General features: G+C 50.9%; 2 protein-coding genes across 6 annotated transcripts in view; one reads left to right on the top strand and one right to left on the bottom strand.

The window, feature by feature from the left end:
• The first annotated feature begins 177 nt into the window (after nt 1-177).
• On the top strand, nt 178-2,701 carry ABHD15 (abhydrolase domain containing 15). The gene is made up of 2 exons (XM_074160838.1): nt 178-1,007; nt 2,224-2,701. The coding sequence occupies exons 1-2, from the start codon at nt 178-180 to the stop codon at nt 2,699-2,701; spliced, it is 1,308 nt and encodes a 435-aa protein (XP_074016939.1).
• Nucleotides 2,702-2,755: 54 nt separating this feature from the next.
• The window catches only part of TAOK1 (TAO kinase 1), a 43,092-nt gene continuing 27,074 nt past the window's right edge, over nt 2,756-18,773 (bottom strand). For all 5 annotated transcript variants that reach the window (XM_074160769.1, XM_074160770.1, XM_074160768.1 and 2 more), the window contains 3 exons: nt 17,245-17,457; nt 15,969-16,151; nt 2,756-12,146 (listed from right to left, as the gene is read on the bottom strand). In XM_074160769.1, the coding sequence (XP_074016870.1) occupies nt 11,685-12,146; nt 15,969-16,151; nt 17,245-17,457 (858 nt within the window). In that variant the 3' untranslated portion in view covers nt 2,756-11,684. The remainder of the gene's footprint in view (nt 12,147-15,968; nt 16,152-17,244; nt 17,458-18,773) is intronic.

Genomic DNA, 18,773 nt, shown 5'->3' with positions numbered 1-18,773 from the left:
CCGTTTCACCCAGTCCCCTCGGCCCCGGCTGGCGGCCGGTCACGCCATCCCCGGCACAGCCCCACGGCCTCACCGCTCGCCCAGCCCCGGGGCAGGGCTTTCCCGGCACGGCCCCGCCATCGCTCTGAGAACCCGCCGAGCACACCGGGGCTGCCGGTCGGGGCTCCCGCTGCCCCCATGGTGTCCCCCGAGGCTCTGGTGGCCGTGGCTGCAGCGCTCACTGGCCTGGGTCTCCTGGGCTGGCGCCTTTGGGCAGGGAGGCTGGAGAAGCCTGGAGACTGGGGTGAGGAGGAGGAAGAGGAGGGGATCCCCTTCATCGCCGAGGATGGCTCTGGGTGTTGCCGCCTGCTGTGTAAGCCCTCGGGGCTGGCCCAGCACCTGGTGCGGAGCTTGGGGCGGTCGGGGGTGCTTTGGGGGGGGCATTGGCTGTGGCCACGCTGGCCCCGGCTCCAGATGTTGCGGCAGCTCCTAAAGCTGCCCGAGCCAGAGCCGGCAGTGGCCCGGGAACTCCTGCAGATGCCCGACAGTGGGCTGGTAGCCTTGGACTGGTTGGTGGGGCCGTGGGGGGCTGCGGGTAGCAATGTGGGGGGTCCCAGCCCTGTGCTGCTGCTCATCCCTAATGCTGCCGGGAAGGTGACGGGGGGGCTGCTGCAGCTGGGGCTGCGGGCGCTGATGCGGGGCTTCGTCCCCGTCATCTTCAACCGCCGGGGCCACAACGGCTGCCCCCTCACCACCCCCCGGCTCCAGCCCTTTGGGGACCCTGGGGACCTACGGGAAGCGGTGACCTACCTGCGCTGCCGGCATCCCGCCACCCCGCTGCTGGCCGTCAGTGAGGGCTCGGGCTCGGGGCTACTGCTGGCCTACCTGGGAGAGAGTGGCTCCTCCAGCCACCTGGCCGCCGCCGCCTGCATCTCCCCCATCTTCCGTGGCCGGGACTGGTTAGAAGCCGGGATGCCCTGGCTCTACGAGTGGCCGCTGCTCCTGCACCTCAAGAGGGGACTCAGCAGGTCAGTGGGGTCCCTCGGGGCTGGAGGGGGGGGTGGAGTGCCCCAGGAGCCCCCCAGCCAGCCCTGGGTGGTGTGTGTGTGTGTGTGTGTGTGTGTGTGTGTGGTGTATGTGTCACAGTGCTGCTGCGGCAGCGGGAGCCCCAGTGTGGGGGCAGAGGTGCTGAGAGCAGCAAAACACGCTGGTTAATGAACACCAGCCTGGAGCCAGCTGCTGCGGGGCCAGCTTGGCCACCACACGCTCCCTTGGGCTGTGGCAGCATCTCGGGGGGGGGGGGGGTCCCTGTCTGAGAGAGTTGTCACCTGTCACAGCAGCACTGGGTGGGTTGGCAAAGCCCCCCACCCCATCCCCCTGTCCCGCACTGGACCCTGGGGGCTGAGCAGGGCCGGCTACCACCCCTGCACTGTTGCTTGCCCACAGAACCTCACCCCAGGTGTCTGCCCTGTGGGGTTGGGGGGGGGAAACGACACCCCATGACCACCAACCCACAGCTGAGGGTTGGCAGCTGCCACCCCTCTGTCCCAATGCCTCTGTGTCCCCATTGCCCAACACGGCTGCGCTGGGGAGGGCCAAGCGCTGGCGTGGGATGGGATGGGATGGGAGACACACTGCCCTGTGCCAAGGCCTTGGGCAAGCAGCATCTCCCTGGTCAGTGCTGAGACCTTTGCAGGGGACACACACACACACACAAAGGGCTAAATGAGGGCCAAAAACCAAAAAAAACCCACCCAAAAAAACCCCAAACAACAGGTTAGATGTCAAAACTTTGGGGCAAACAGGTGCCAAGTTGAGGCTCCGCAGAGCCAGGGTGGGCACAGCCAGGCACGGTGGTTACTGCAGGGATGGCGTTGGTGGGTGGGTTTCTGTTGGCCAGGGGGTGGGGGTGGGCAGCAGGGTGTCCCCCTGTCCCCCCTCCCCCCCCCATTTCCCGATACCCCTTGCGAATGCTGCTGTCACGGCAACAGAGCAGAGCGCTGGCTGCCTCCCGTTGCCATGGCACCCAGGCTGCCGCCAGCTGTACTGTGAGGACCACCCCCCCCACTCCAGCATCCCCAGCAAGGGGCTGGGACAGGACTCCCCTCCAAACCAGCTCCGGGGTGGGGGCTGGAGGTTACCCCTAGTCCCTATGTATGAGGCTATAGCTGGAGCGCAGCCCCCAGCCCATGGGGCACGGATCGCCATGCCCCCCAGCCCACGGTGGCCACCCCCTCCCCGCAGGTACGCGGGGTCCCTGGCCGAGGTGGTGGATGTGGCCGGGCTGCTGGGCAGCCGCTCGCTGCGGGAGCTGGAGGAAGCCCTCTTCTGCCGGACCAAGAGCCGCCCCACCAGCTGGGAGGCCTACTGGGAAAGCAACGAGCCCCTGCGGGACGCCGACGAGGTGGCCGTGCCGGTTCTGTGCCTCTGCAGCGCCGACGACCCCGTCCGCGGCCCCCCGTCCCGCAGCCTGCCCCTGGAGCTCTTCCGCAGCAGCCCCTACTTCTTCCTGCTGCTGACCCCCCGGGGGGGACACTGCAGCTTCCCCCGGCGGGGACCGGGGCGCTGCTGGGCCCACGAGGCCGTGCTGGAATACTTCAGGGCCATGGCCGAGTTCCTGCGGGCTGAGGAGGGGAGGAAGGGGCTGCCGCGGCCCCACGGGTGGGGGGGTCCCACCGTCGAGCCCCCCGTTTTCACCTGGCAGAGGTCCTACACCCGGTAGCCCCGGGGCAGGGTCCCGGGGGCTCAGAAAGGCAGGCAGACACTCCGTGTACTAAAATTACTTTATTACAGTTGATTTTTTTTTTTTTTTTAACATTTCCTTTGCTATGATACAAAGGATACTTACAAACAAAATATTACATATGACCTTATTTTTTTCTCTTCTCTTATTTTCTGACAACTTGGTAACAGCTTTAAATGCACAATCTATACAATTAATACAGGTTATATATGAGCTATAATGTATGTTGAACCAGAAGAATACCAGAATACTGACAATATACTGTACATTAAGCCTTACCAGTTAGTGCTTGTGGCATTTTCTACAAGAAGGAAAACGCACACCTGTAGATTCACTCATACCAGCTGGTGCTACCAGACACGGAAGCAGGAAGGAGTTTAATTCCCCTAGTTAAATCCTTCGTGGCCCATCACCGTGGTGCTGGGCCTGGAAACCTCAGACCAGTGTTCATAGTAAAACAGCAGATATGTGTGTGGGGTTTTTTTTTGTTTTTTTTTTCTAACTAATGCTCCGTGGCACAAAACCCCGCGTCCGGGCACCTTCCCCCGGCGCCGCGGTGGCTTTGCTATATATACCTGGATGATGCCCCGGAGCAGATGGGCCACGGCGCTGGGGCCGGGCGCTGGGCGAGCTCTTGTTGGTGAGCTGGACCTCCTTCGGGAGGGGGAGAGGAAGAAGAGGAGGAGGAGGAGGAGGAGGAGGAGGAGAAGGAGGAGAGGAAAAGCAGCAACAGCTTTGCTGTCATCAAGTAGGCAGCTCTTGGGGTTTGTGCACGTGAAAAGCGAGCCCACGGCACGTGGCTCCCCGGCACGGCTCGGCCGAACCGCGGGGCTCGTGCCCAGCAAAATGCCGGCAGGATCCGGCAGCCGGCGGGGCTGGAGCTGCCTCGCCGTTACCTGCTGGCTAGGAAAGGTTGGCTTTTGTTTCGCAGCCAAAGCTAGAGTTGTGCAGCTACAGGTGTGCACTTCCCCTCCTCCCGCCATGGTCTAAGTCGGACTGATAAGGTTACATTTTTTTTTTGTTTTTCTTTCTTTTTTCTTTTTTTTTTTTTTTAAAGCAACCAGCAAGTGAAGCGTTTTTAGTTGACTGGCAAAAAGACTTGGCATTTGCACAGAAGCTGCAAATGGAAAATAGCCATCCCCTCCTCCCACCCGCTGCATCCCAGCCCAGAAAATCCCAAACTGTTGGCGGAAGAAAGGAAAAAAAAAACAACAAAAGAGGGGTGGTGGAGAGGAAGGGGAAGGGGGAACAGGTTGGAAAATACCAGGTTTGAGTTAACATTTCCTTGATTTCACACAATGCTTGTGCAAAAAAAGAAACAAAACAACCAACCCCCCCCCCCCCAAACAAACAAAAACCAAACCCAGAAACATGCTGGAAATAATGAAAACAAATGGAAAGTAATATATAAAATTAAAAATATAAATAGGATGTCTGGCTGACTGGTAGAAGAATAGGTCATTTAGGTTACAAAAAGGAATATACATTCAAGAGGCTCTGAACCCAGTGGGGTAACTGATGTTAAACTTGTGTTAATAGTTAGGCTAGAATTCTCAAGTTTGTCTTTAAAATCTTCACAATACAAGCAAGCTATTTTTAAAAAATATACACTATACACACCTCACACAGCTTCTCCTATCCGTATTACACACGTTACGCTACCCTCCCATCCACTAAACCAGGGGGGTTCCCACGGCTAAGGTACGCGGGGTGAGCACGCAGGGTGTCCCCCCCCTTCCCGACCTGCTGGCCCCCAGGTGTCGGTGGGGCAGCCATGGCTGCAGAGCCCCAGGCAGGTCGCTTGGCCCTCCACGTCTCACCACGAACCTCCTCAAGCATTTACAAGTCACCAAAGGGCTGTAGCCTTTTATGTTATACACACTTCACTTTGTTAACGTTAATTATTTACATCAGGGCTGCCCCCTGCCCCCCCCCCCCCCCCCCAATCTTTTAGCTGTTTCTAGGCAGGTAAAAAAAATGTTCCTGTTCCAAGCAAGCAGGGGGAAGAGCTGCGGGGGGGTCAGGAGGGAAGAAAAGCTGAAGGAAGGAAGGGGGTGGTTTGCTTGCCAGAAGCCAAACCCATATGCGCGTGAATGTCTCTCCTTCTCTGCTGCCACCTGAATCCTTACAAGCTCCCGTCCCCTACGACCTCCAGGACAAACCAGACCTGGAAATCACGGCTTCACCAGCGCTCAAACTCCTCTATCACCGCTGCCTGGGACGCTCAGCAAAGCCATTCTCCACTCGCAGACTCGCCTCTGCCACCAGACAAGGAGCACGGGTCCTGACTTCCTTCCCAGGACACGTGGGGGGAGCCCACCCCTCGCTTGGCAGCGGGTCTTGCAGCGCAAGCCACAGCCGGGGCAGGGACACCCGGACACACGACAGCGACAGCATCACACCCACGAATTCACCCTTCGCGGCTGCGGTCGGGCTCTGCCGGAGCCCTGGAAAAGCAGCGGCGACGTACTTCAGCTCGTTAACAACCCTGCGCTGATTTCTAAACTCTGCTGAGCTCAGAGTTGCCATAGAAATGCGTGATCCTGGCACTAAAAGCAGGCAACGATCTTAAATGCAAGTCTCCTTTTTTTTTCTTTTTCTTTTTTTTTTTTTCTTTTTTTTTTTTCTTTTTTTTACCTCCAGTAGGTTTAGATGATCTCGGGGTTTAAGACAAAAGCAGTCAGAAGGGGAAAACAAGATCATTTCTAGAGAGGTTGAGAAATACAGTAATAAGCCGGTATTAAACTGCAGCAAAGAACCCGAACTCGGTTCCCGTCGAGTTCAGCTCCAGAGAAAAGCTGGAAGCCACCGCTCCATCCCTCGCACTGCCCACGGTACGGCACACGGCGCCCAAGGGAAGGAGGTTACACACAGCCAACACGGAAAACCCGGCCGAAGGCTGGAAGCCGAAAGCCCCGGGCGAGCGGCCGCTGCCCCCCTTCCCTCACCCCCCCCCCCAAGCCCTCCTGCGCCTCCCCAGCCCGCGATAATTAAGCACAAATTCCTTACAGCATCACTTCGACAAGTCTCGGGGATTAGGTGCATGCTGAACTACGACTGGCAATTACAGTAGCTTTTTGCTAGCTGGCACATACTGTATCTATAAATTTTAGTACAAAAACTTAAAAAATACAGAAACTAGGTCAATTTGTTAACTACATATTTACAGATAATTACAATTCTTTTCACTCACAATAATTAAACTAATTGTCAGTGAAAATTCAAACTGTGCATGTTCTGAGGTACCCGTACTCAGGGGTGGGGAGCGGGGCAGGGGACCGGAGGAGCGAGGTGGGGCGGGGGGGAAGACACCCCCCCCCCCGGGTTTGTTCACATCCATGGGGGCAACGCTCGCCCCTCCTGGTTCCTGGACTCAGTGTGTGCACTCAGAGAAAGCGAGGAGAGAGGGAACCGATATTGGAGTTGGTTTTTTTTTTTTCCCTAGGACATGGCTTGAGGATGTTTTGAGGACACCAGACGGGTGCAAAGCCAACGGTCAGGTACCAAACTGCCTTCCTGCTCCCCTCCAGAGGAGTCTTCAGGTGAAGTGCAAGTATCGAGACCCACAGCTCGGTGGTTAAGGTGCTTGTTTGTCGGCAAATCCGATTTACTAAGTCCCTCTCTAGCTGACAAAGGCCTTTCCCTCCCCAGCCAGGCCCGGGCTGAGGGGCAGGGCAGGGATGAGCAGGCAGCGTCACGGCCCCAGCTGGCTGAACCTCATTGTGCAACGGGAACCAGGGTTATGTCCTGCCACCGTTCCCTGGTGGGGTGATGTTTACTATGACCACTAGATCTATCAGCTTTGTTTTTTTGGCTGTAAACAGCTACCCACAACCCTCCGAAGCGCCTCACGCGTATTTCTCAACAGACTCCGGCTCAATCGACTCGTAAAAGTGCAAACTGAAACAAACACAGCAGAGGGACACCGACCGGCGTCCCCGTCTGGGCTTCCACCACTCCTCCATCCTTGGCACGAGGCTCCGGGCTCGCTGCCGGCCAGCGAAGTCCCACAGGCAGGAGCACAGCCTAAAGACAACACTACTCGTTGTGAAAGGGCAAAGGATGTCCCAACCAAAACCAAACCTCACCTAAAAAAGCTCGCAAGGAGACCTTCCAAAGGGGACAGGGGGAAAAACCGCCTCCAAATTCTCCAGTAGCACAAAGAAGAGAGCCCATGTTTGGCATGCTGCTGAGCTGGCTGGGCTTCCCTGGGGGGGGTAAATATCGCAGCTGGATGAACAGTTGTGACTTGACACACACGAGAACCATTTATCGCCCAAACTGCAAGATATCTCCCTAAGATGGGGTCTGTAGAGGACAAAGGAGAAGGTTAGAAGGGTCTTCACAGCTCATGGTGTCCAGCATGGAACTCACCCCTCTGCTATGAGAAAGACCAGGGCAAGATTTACTAGAAATGCAGAGCAAGCCCCAAGGAGAAGAACAAGGCTGTCCTCTGCTTACTGGACTCGAGCAACAGAACAACACATGCCTAAGCGGAACAAAGAATGGCCCCGAACTTTGTGTGTGTATATACGTATGTATGTATGAGCTGTACACACATATACACACACACTATCTTTTAAATCTTCCAATTTATCTTCTCTTTTGATCCTCCACAAGACCTGCTCTAGTTATTAGACGCACACAAAGGCAGACAGTGTTCCGAGTTAGTGGCGGCCCGAACTCAGGAATGCCGAACGTTAGCTCGTGCCGGTGCAGCGTGCCAAGACCGTGCCGGGCTCCTGATCTTTGGTGGCAAGACGCAGCTGGGGACTCTGAGCTCAGCCCGCTGAGCCCTTCACCGGCCCACTCACCGCCTCCCCGGCACATCACACATCGCCTCAACTGCCCTCCTAGCCCTGAACCATCTTCTCTGCTGTCTTCTGACTTTCTGGTACCCTCTGGGAGCTCTCTCCTTTACAGCACACCCGTAGCAGCTTATCCTACCCCTCCCGCGCCCCAGAAAAAGAAAGCTACAATTAGCAGGGCAGTGTTTAAGCGAGGGCTGTTGCCTGCCTTTGCTGGCGCAGACGTACGTGCCCTCGCCCCGCAGAGCCCCGCCGCAGGGGTTGCTTTTGCTCACGAACAGGAGTTTTAAAGAACAGCAGAACTGAAGTGCCCTGACAGAAATGCACAGCATGAGGGGGTGTGTGCGCACCTATACCCACACACACCTACATACAGAGTATATAAATATATACAAATGAGATACCATATATATATCCAGAGAGATGTGCGTATCCAACAGAGTAATGGTAGACAGTGGTACAATACGATTTATTGCCTCTCAAGAAATGGCACATAAAGCAGGGGCGAGGGGGCAGGGCAGCCTTTTCCCTGGGCTTTGGGGGGCGGGGGGGTGTTAATAAAGAGCATCACCCCGGGATGGAGCAGGGTGCACCCCGGGCAGGTTACAGCTCTGTGCGATGCACCTTCTTCTGGAGTGGAAGGGTTGGGTGGGAGAGAGAGCGATGTCAGCCTGGCCCCGAGCCAGGCGAGGAATGGCTGCAGGGAATTTTCTGTGGAAAGCTTGGTATCGTACCACATTTATTTCTTCAACCCCTTTGAAGCTCACGGGCTCGGGAGCGAATGCAGGTGAAACAGAGCCGTGGCCTCCATTTCAGTGCTGCATCTGAGGAAGAAAGCACGTAACGTTCAACATGGAAGGGAGCGGTGGCTGCTGACTCCCCGGGACCATGGAGAACAAGGAAAACGTGGTCCCTTTCACTGATTTTAATTAAATAAAATCAAAAGATATTCAAATCAGACAGAGGTGAAAATGCTGGCTCTTCTGCTTGTTGTTTTGTTGTTTTTGTTTTTTTTTAAATCTCTGAGCTAAACCTACACCAGAACTTTAGGTCTTTGCAAAGGGGAGAGAAAAACAACCACAGAATAAGAGATTTCAGGGGTCAAGCTGGTGATTTGAAAATACTGCAATAAAGTTTGCAAAGTAGTCCACACAGAAGAGTTTCCCCAGTGTTAAATACAAACATAAAAGACGTAAGGGAACATCTTTGCTGAGGTACTGGAGTAGTTTCCACGATTTACAGATTACAGTATTTTTAAAACCAAAGTTAGGGCATGACTGCAACGGGTACAATAGGGAATAACTGGTCTTAGTTTTAAAAATAGAGTTTGCAAACTGATTCAGAGAGTGTTTGCGTCTCTCTAGTGTATAGTTGTTCATGTATCTCAGAAATATACCCGAGATACATTAAAATTCTCAACACCAGGGGCCTCCTCATACACCTCCAAGGCACAGCCTGACCCCGAGTCCCTCTGGCTACAGCTGCGTAACAGGGCGCTTTCTCTGGAGATCAGGCTCGTTTGGGACAACTTTCCTTCCCCCACATACACACAGGGACACACACATTTAGACCAGTTGATCTGAATCAGTTTTTGCAAACTATTTTAATTAAAATATTAACTTGTTGGAATAGTCCAGGTCTGCACATGATATACATGTAAAAATGGTTACTACACAACTCTTTTTGAATACAAAAAAGCCAATATGGGATTAGCCATCATTTGGATTCAGCATTCAGTCATGCTTGACATTACACAAAGAGATGGGTTGAGAGAATTCTGTTGAAGTAGCTCAATTTAAGCCAGAGACTTTGACCAAATTCAAAACCGTAACAGAAGCAAAAGAATGAACCCACTGAACTTGCAGGTATAGCCTGTCCCTGTGGTTGCTGCTGCTGTTTGTGATAGAGGAGCTGAACTTCAAAACGCTGTGTTAGCACCATGCTCTGGGCACACCCTCCACACTCACAGGGTAAATCCCAATGCAATTTTGGCCTTTCATTTTTGTCTTTCTTTCTAACCCCAGGAAAATACAGGTACCTTTCCTAAATCAGTTGCGCTGCGTTTCAACAACACTGCAATGCAAAAGAATGACCCCAAAACATCCAATTCCACATAAAAACATAGCAGAGGAAAGGACAGGACAATTCACGGTCACCACTTGACCCAGGGGGCAACCAGAGTCACCTCCATGGGACCACAGCCTCATCCCAGGCTTCTGTCAACTGTTAGTACTACGGAGCTCCTTACTAAGGGGCTGCTCAAACATATTTTGGTAGAGTTTCCATCTTCGATTAGAGTGATATGCTACGTCAAGATCCTAGAAATCCCAGTTGGATTCACCGGACACTGGCAGAGAGTTAAGGATTGGGAGTGGATGTTAATTTAGCTAACAAAAGAACGTCGCCCTGTTGAGAGTACTGAACAGCAGCGAGACACTAGAGTATTTACTATATAAATATGTCACGTGGACAAACACATTCGGAAAACCTTGCTTTTGAGCCCTATAAACATATTAAAGGCAAATCCTAGAGTTAGCAGCTAGTGTTTTCTTCAAGATGATTAGTGTGCAAGGAAAAACATTTACAAAGAACCCTGGCTGGTCAGTCCCTAAGATGGAAATCTTTGCCTCAAGCCAAACTTCATCTACCTGCTCTTCCCCTACCCCCAAGCCAAGCACAGGCTGACCCAGACCCAGCACAAGAGCATGGGGGGCATCTCCGGTTCCCAGCACTAAGGGATGACACGATGCCACAAAGTCATTCGGTTTAACGAGACTCCCTGACCCCTTTATCACCGTATGGATTTCACAACCTCCTTTGCTTCCTTTCAGTAGTACAGCAGCTCCAATGAGCCTCTGGAAGTAGTGCCTTCTCGCATGGTGTGATATGCTGCCAAAATATCACAGCATCTCAAGGGACTGTAAAAAGTTGTGAAGTATTGCAGCAACGAAAAAATAATAAAAAGGAGCCTCACATGCAGCAAGATCTACAGTGGTGATGTGGGTTAGTCATCAGCTGGGAAAGAGTCATTGGCTCAGCTCCTCCTGGTACACTGTGGCAACTAAACATTTAAACAGTTGGCTACACTCTACATGTAAACAGGAAATTGCAACAAGCCAAAAAGGTAATATAAATTGGTGGATGTAGTGTAATAATGAAAAACCCAATCAATGGCATTTTGTGACTATGGCATCCTTCAAAATACCTCTGGCATTTGAGACTGATAGGCTGAAAGTCTAAACGTTTCTGAATGGAGCAAAAAGGACTACGCTGGGCTCCAGGAATTATTCTGATGCTTAGCTAAAATGAGATGTCACAGTATTAGCTGTACAAGTGCATTACTTACGCTCCTCTGCCCAACCTTGTCTGAGCTACCAGCAGCACAGTCAGGGAGTGTCAAAGCAGGAATACAATTTCAAACATTTCTAGCCTGTTCCCTCCCGACAGCTTTACCTATATGCTTCTCGGGAAGCTGACCAGTGCCTTCTGAGAGAACGTCACTTCTCACATGACACAGAGCGGGCACTTGGGTAGAAGGGCCCGGCTGAGCCCTGGTGTCTCTTGGCTTCTCTTCTCACCCTTCTTCCTCACCTACGAGTCTTTGAAAATGCCTCTTGGCAGAGGCAATACCCTAGAAATGTATCCAATTTAATGACAAATAAAAATGGAACAGAAGATCCAGCTGTTCCTCCCCTGGATGTTGGGTTTAAAGGCAGCTCGCCTGGTTTTTGCAGGGTGGCAGTTCGAAATTTATGGACATGGGAGGAGGTCTCCATTCTCCCTCAGACTTCCTACGGATCGCGTGATGAGGGCAGTCTGAGGCCCTTCTGTCCTGTCAGTGTGATGACCACCAGCCAACTCTTCTGACTAATTGCATATATTTCTCAGACGCCCTCCCAAGACCCCTCCAAAAAGTAAAAAAACAACAACAAAGAAACCAAAAAACCACCCCCCCCAACCCTGCAGCCAAATACTATGACATCCCAGTTAGTAAACACAAAACGTAATGCTTTACAAAATGAATACAATATTCCATGTGCACCCAGCTTCCACACGTCAGCACCGCACTGAGGAGGCTGCTGGGCTGGTGTCTGTAGGCAGTTTCTGTTGGCAGACAGCTCCAGTGGAATTGCCACCCTCAGTTATTGTTTAAGTTATGTATAAGACATGTGTGAACCATTGGATATTTGTGAAGTAACACTTGTGCTCCTGCTCATGCCCTGTTCCGTCCGTCCCCCAGAAGCTGTCCGCCTCAGAGCCTGGGGGCTGTTGCGGACCCCTATAGCACTACTTCGAGGTACCCCCTGCATGGGCCCCGAGGGGTGACCCCATGGCTGGGGTCCACCTTGCATTGGATGGCCCCAAGCTTGTGGTGGGCCACCCATGGGATGACCCCAGTGAGGTCCTGCGCCCCCAGTAGGATTGTGGGACCAGCCAGAAGCTCCCGGGTAGCTGTGGCTGAACGCCTCGGGGGAGAGATTAGAAAGAACCATATTACTAAAACCTAGCCTCATGCTTTCTGAGTCAAAGGCTTCGATCTCGCGAGCTTGACGCTCCAGCAGGCTTCGTATCCGTTCAGTACGCTCGTTCTGCAGCGCCAGCATCTCCTCCTCAATCTAGGAAGGAAAAAAGAAAACAGTTGTAGCAGCAGGACTCCTTTACAGGCATGGCCTCAACTCTCTGAAGGACCTGTTAACAGCAAGCTAATGAGGAACCTTCTCCCCACATTTCTACATGAGACTGGATCTAGATCAGATGTCCGCTGACACACAATCTGTTCTGAATGCAAAAGGGTAACTCCCAGACCTGCACATGCCAGAGCACGGTGAACACCAGTTGGAGGCTCTCGGTCCCTGCTCCCTGGTGAATACAGAAGTTTTAGGGGTGCGAAGCCAAAGTCTGCAGTGATGTTAACAGCTTGACAAAGGTTAATCTTTTAAGATGCAGCAAAGTCTACAGCTTCCATAAAAGCTTCCTGGGAAAGCACCTTCAGATACAGCCAAGCACAGTGCCTATACAGTCAAATACCTGCCAACACAGCTTAATGTGACCTTCACTGTTGGTAGCTGAATCTGACGATGACGACTGCTATTTTCTCCAGGATTCAATGTACGAGCCCACGTTCAGTTTCCTCTCCAGCATTCACTGGCCAGGTTTTCTTAGCTCGTGTTTATCACCTCCTATCTACCCCTTTCCTAAATTGGTTTCTCATGTTTCTTTACCCTGATACTTTCTCCAGGGTGTGTGGCTAAAGAAAGCAGGCAGCGATGTTTGAATTGTGTGGCAGATTACTAGCTAGACGATATGCAAGCTGGCAACTCCAATTTCTTGTCCCTAACACTGTTCCAAATCGGTTTCCAACGGTACTTTGGTAGGGGCACCGGGATCAGCTCTCTAAGTACAGAAAACATGGGGTTACAGCCTCCTGACACCCATCAGACAGGGATGAAAGCCTTTCTTATTGAAATCTTTGCAGTCAGGTGGAGAACCAAAGAATCACTCCATTATCTTCTTGCCAGCACTGAAAAAGCTACTTTTGGCCTCAGTGAAAAGGACCAAATGGATAAAAAGCAGCAGCCAAGACTTTTAGCACAGCTCACTGGCATCTCCCCTGCTGTCAGCAGCAACGCAGCCAAGAGGTGTTATCTTGGTCTGTGCTGAAGGTACTGGGCAGAGCTTGTACTTGTAAGCACTCTCTTGCCTTAGTCAGGGAATACGCAAAGTGATTTCATCTGGAATTTAGGAAACAATCTGCTCCAGCGTGAGTCATCTCCTGAGCCATTTGGGGCTTTCAGAAACTGCCTTATCCACTCGCCCGTTTCTCAGCACTAGGTGAGACACTGACTCTCTCCACAGAACAGCCTTGCTCACTCCTGAAAGCCACGGAGCGGTCAGCTGCCTTGGAAAAGAGGGAAGAGGAAGAAAGTGCCTTCTCTAATATTAGCTCTTTAAAATGCTCCGCTCGTTTCTTCCAGTCCTGCTATCTAAGCAGAATCCTCCTCTTCCTTTTTCAAAATGACAGTGTCTTCAGCACCTCAATTTTCAGGCTGCGTGACAGCATCACAGACAGGACTTGGTACAACTGAACTTCACGTGCCTAACGCAGCGCATTAGACTGACATCACTTAGAAATGACCTCAGGATGCAGGACTCTGAAGATGAGGTGTCTGAGGCATGTGGGAAGGAAATGAATATATCTGAAGTCTTTTAAAGACACTCTTGGGACATGCTCATTACTGGTGCAACACAACCAACATCGCCTCGGGTATAGCTTGTACAGCACCTCAGCCGCTGGCACTGAAAGGCTGCGCGTCGATGGGGCTGGCTACTCCCTCCATAGCCTAAGTCAGACATATACACTCCGGTGAGTTACTATGGTGACGGGCACCATCAAAAATAAAGAGCACTGTGCTGAGAAGGAAGCAGAGTCCTAGGTACACCCTAACTTCTGGAAGCTGGTTTATTATTGAACATCAGGGACTGACTTTGCCACGGGCTATGTATATATTTGTGCATATAAATTCAGACATTCATCTCGCACACATACCTGCCCTTTCTCTGGCTGCCAGTTTCAGTTAGCACAGGCAGGCAAATACCAGGTGACATCGCTGAGCGACCACACCAGAATACTCACAACTCAATTCTCACAAAAACAGAGCAACACTCTCCTTCCCCCAGAGAACACCCTTGCAAAAGGAGGATGCATCTACCTTCTCACCCACATGTTTTCCATTGAGCTGCCGCTAAGCAGCTGTAACTCCAGCAAGAACGAGTCTCATTGTGGGTCCACGACTTGGATGTGCAATGTGCTAGCACTGCATGGATTGCTAAATAAAGGCTCCCACCTATGGAAGCTGAAGGACCGTCCAGTTTTCTGCTGTTCTAACACAGTATTCACACAGGAACACACAGGGCAAACAAACACACAGAGAAAAATTATGCTAGGTCTTAATTTTATCATCTTTTTTCTATGACTTAGCATTGCTAAGCTTCCTGTTACCACTATTGATGCCAAATGCTTTGTGGGGGCTTTCTTCGTACAGAGACTTCAATCCTGGTCCACACTGAATGACTTATACAACATTATTATTGGTTGATGCGTGTTTCCTTAAGTCACTGGCCTCACTTCCAACTTTTAATATAACCCTACATGCAAGGCAATACATGCTGCTCCCACAGACAAGGAGCAGTGCCCAGCAGCAGGCTCCTGTGCCATACTCCTTCCCAGAGCTCTCCTCTGATCGTGCCGCCAGAGGGCAATGCACACCCAGCATAAATATAGACTCACAGGCAGGGTTGTGACGGGAGCATTCCTGGACAGGAATAAAGTAATTAGTGATGGGGTCTAAAGACGGCTATTACATACGTGAATGCCTCACGGGAACTCTGTTTGCACAAATTCAATTACTTCCAGAGATTCACGTCTCCTTGCAGGAGACCAAAGCACAACAGGACTGTGCCGTCTTCTCGGAGATGCTTCCTGGGCTGACCGTGAGGTGGAGCAGTTTAATTCTAATGAGGGCCTTCTGTCAGCCCAGCATCCATCCCTTCGCCTCTGGGAAAAGTTAAGCGTGAAGAACCTCTAGGCCACAGAGTAATCGCCCTAATTTAATAATCGCCGATTGGCAAAGTTGGGAAGTGTTGTGTGAATTGCAATGGCTGGCACCCACAAGGCAAATCAAAAGGGAAAAAATTTGCAGGAGGAAGGCTGACTGTGTATTTCCTTTCACTGGCTGGTGCATTTCCCTTCCCCTGGTTTGCGTAGGCCACTCACACACATTTCTGGACACACCATGTGTCTGGCACTGCACACCTCAATAGCTAATAACAAGGTGAAATCTAGGGAGCAGAGGGTCACCCATGCCTGTGGGTCTGGCTACTTCAGTTTGCTTCGGGAAATGCTGGAGACAGCAGCAGTTCTATAACAAATGTAATTTCATAGGGAAACTGCAGCTTGGCCTCCGCGGGCTGACAAATGGAGCAGAGCAGCAGTAAAATATTACCATAAAACACAGGGTCTCAAATACATTTTATGTCCCCCCACCCCCAAAGAAACCTACTGCTGATACCATGCAAACTTCAAAAAATCCCCCAGCTTTAGGTTGTTATTGTCTGTCCTCTAATGAGCTGGGGAAGCTAATCTGCAGCTCAGAGGCAGAAAGAACAGTTCACTTTCCCTTCTGCCCAGAGAGGCACGGCTCCCTCTGGCACGCTCCAAGCAGCTCTATCCCAGCCAGAAGCTGCTCACACAGGACAGCTGAGCTAGCAGAAAGTTTAGCCTCTGTGCCACTGAGCTATCATCCCAGCGCGGCAACTACCCAAATGATCTGTGTTGCTATATACAGCAAGGTAAAAAGCAATTTCTCTCTCTATTGATACAGTGCAATTGAAGATCTAAAATATGGAGCGCGCTAATGACGCTCGCCTGCCCATTTTACCTTCTGCTCAAGGAGGGCCCGACGGAGGGATACCCTCTGTTCAAGATCACGCAGCTCCCGATCATGCTGGGCTTCTGCCTGCATCTTGATTTTACTCTGATATGCATTCAGCAGCTCCAATTCTTGCTGCAGCTGCATCTTCAAAACCTGGCACTCTGCTTCCTGTGCTTCATCCAAACGCAGCTGGGAAAGACAGACAATAGAGACGTTTCACTATGGGGTAACCACTCATGACACTCCAGGGGAGGACTGCGAGGAGGGGGAGAGAATGGGATAGGATTCTGTTTTCTTAGCAATACAATTGGTCTCTATTGTACTTCGTTTCACTGAACAGAGGACCTATAGTGACAAAGACCGGTGACAGCGAGCCCACAGCGCTGATGGCGAGTGACGCTGATGAGCGGTGGCGCCTCAGGAACCACGATCCATACTGCAGAGACCAGACTGCTGGAGGTGCTAACATCCACAGCTCTCCTTTTGCTAGAGGCAAAGAGAACATCTCTTGCTCTCTTCAGCTGCATTGACCAATTACCTGCACGCAGGAGACTTAAGTCTGTATCTCTGCCAATGTAGGACTTCGGGCAAAAGAATATAATGACATAAACCTAAAAGCAATATGATACTCAACTTTTAACCTTCCCATACATAAATTAAGCCAGATACCCTGCCTCACAGCATCAAATTTGTACAGAGTGATGTGAGCGGGACACAATAGGCAAGAAGTGCAAAGAAAATTGCACGTTCAGTTGTAGCAAGGACTCAAAGCATTGCTCATAGGGTCATTACTTAGAGAAGGAATCTCTTAAAGAAGGAATCACAGAACTTTCACACTTTTAACATTATTTCAGATTTACAGCGAAAACTCCAGACTCCTCCATGACTCAATGAGCATTTTCCACCAGTGGGACATGCTTTGGTTGGTATCATTGACAAATCAAAACCTAAATGACTTAAGACAGCAAGCTACACGTTACTTAACGATGCTCTGACAGGGACGTTTATGCTGTCAGACTTCATGCAAAAGCAGCCCTCTGGCCACACAGATGCATCATTTTGCATCTCTGCAACAGCATCTTCCACTTCAACCTGCCTGAAGGGAGTAATACACCTCCTTCCTCTATGTTTGAATGCTGCTTTTTAAATACAGAGGGATGACTGTGCTGGGTACGGCGCATGTAGCAAGGAAGCAGATAGCCTGCTGTCAGGATACAGATTGGTTAAAATGCAAACATCCCTATTTGGCTGAGGAACCCTGGGTCCCTCGGAGGCGACTCACAGCTTGTGTGGAGAGCATTTCATTAATGCTGTGATCATACTGCTCAGCCAGGATAGCCAGCTTCCGGGTCTGCTCCTCCTTGAGCCGTTTGAGGACAGCTTTATGTTCACTCTTTGGCGTGGTCTCCAGCAGATGGTTTCTCAGTGCTTTGTACTGTCTGGTTTGGATCTTGCATGTATCCTGAAACTGCTTCTTTATCTGTAGTTCTTTTGACTGGAAAGATGGAGGGGACACAAACAAAGAAAAAAAACGCATGTTTCAAATGGGAGAAATATCCATTTGAATGGATATTTAGGATTACATTAAGGATATGAGTTTAAGAATCCACAAATGTATATAAACATCTACAGTGCAAGGAGGGAAGCAAAATACACAAGAGGCAATGCCTAGTGCTGCAGCTGCCTTGACACTGCTACTGTGCGAAACAATTACAATACAGACTTTTATAACAAAGCTCCAGCCTAAATACAGCTGTCTGCACAAAGAGCCTCACATTTGTCACTGGACTGGATCCAGTCCTGGGTGTCGCTTTTCAAGAAAAGTTCTTGAGGGACAGGACTAATATTTATTAGCACCAAAAGCCATACTTACACATGACTGTGCTCGTATGGCACATATATATGAACAGCACTTAATGTTATGAAAAGCAGCAGATTGGTGCATGGGAACGGACAGGGAAAAAGAGCAACACTTTTTCCATTGAAGGTTTGATGAAGGTAAGATGTATTCTAACCCTCGATATTAAGAGCCTGGTTTTCATAAAGATACTCAAAAGCGGCTGGAAAGATCAGATGCTTGAAGACATACACCACAAGCACCATTAGCATTGTGCTAGTCTAGCAAACAAACCCACTCCCCGGTCCCAGTGGAGGCTTACTGGAGATTAAGTTTTCCCTTTGCACTTTGCTAGCATCTCTGTATTGTGTAGAGACACAACTTTGTGATTGCACACAGGGCTGGGAAACATAATCCTGGAAAAGGTATCTGGATCTAATTTTGCTGTATGACCTTGAGGAAATTAATTATTTTTTTCTTTCACCTGCCTTACCTGCCTCTGGAGCAGCTTGCGAGGGTCAACTTCTACTAAGTGTTTTAAGACCCTGAAAAGGAAGGTGTTCTGGAGTTCCCTGTGCCTGTCTACAGGAGGGCTGGCAGGGATGCTTTAAATTAAGCAAAACCCAGAAGTGATGAGTGACAGTGGTTAACTGACAGATAAGAAAAACTGCCTGCCATGGTAAGAAAAAACAAACAAACAAAAAAACCCCACTAAACCCACACATGAGAGTGGTCAGTACACAATCTGGGTCATTGCCACTGTCAGCCACCACGGTCAAATCCTGAAGCACTGGCAGCAGGAACAGAGCATGGAATAGGTTCCTGTCCCTTGAATAAGCTGGAAGAGCTGTGGGATCAGAACCAGCAAGGCAGATATATGTGCGTATCTCCCATCAGCTCCTCCACTGACCGCTCCTGGCACTAGCTCAGGGCTCAGCAGGGCAGGTGATCAGTGCAGCACTTGTAGCTACCTA

Source organism: Numenius arquata, chromosome 18 (genome assembly GCF_964106895.1).
Source record: "Numenius arquata chromosome 18, bNumArq3.hap1.1, whole genome shotgun sequence".
NCBI lineage: Eukaryota > Metazoa > Chordata > Aves > Charadriiformes > Scolopacidae > Numenius > Numenius arquata.
The sequence above is the reverse complement of the archived record's forward strand: the minus strand, read 5'-3'. Positions and strand labels throughout refer to the sequence as shown.

Coding starts and splice junctions, on each gene's coding strand:
- ABHD15 (XM_074160838.1), top strand. CDS start 178: ATGGTGTCCCCCGAGGCTCTGGTGGCCGTGGCTGCAGCGCTCACTGGC. Junction 1,008..2,223: donor CTCAAGAGGGGACTCAGCAG/GTCAGTGGGGTC, acceptor CCCTCCCCGCAG/GTACGCGGGGTCCCTGGCCG.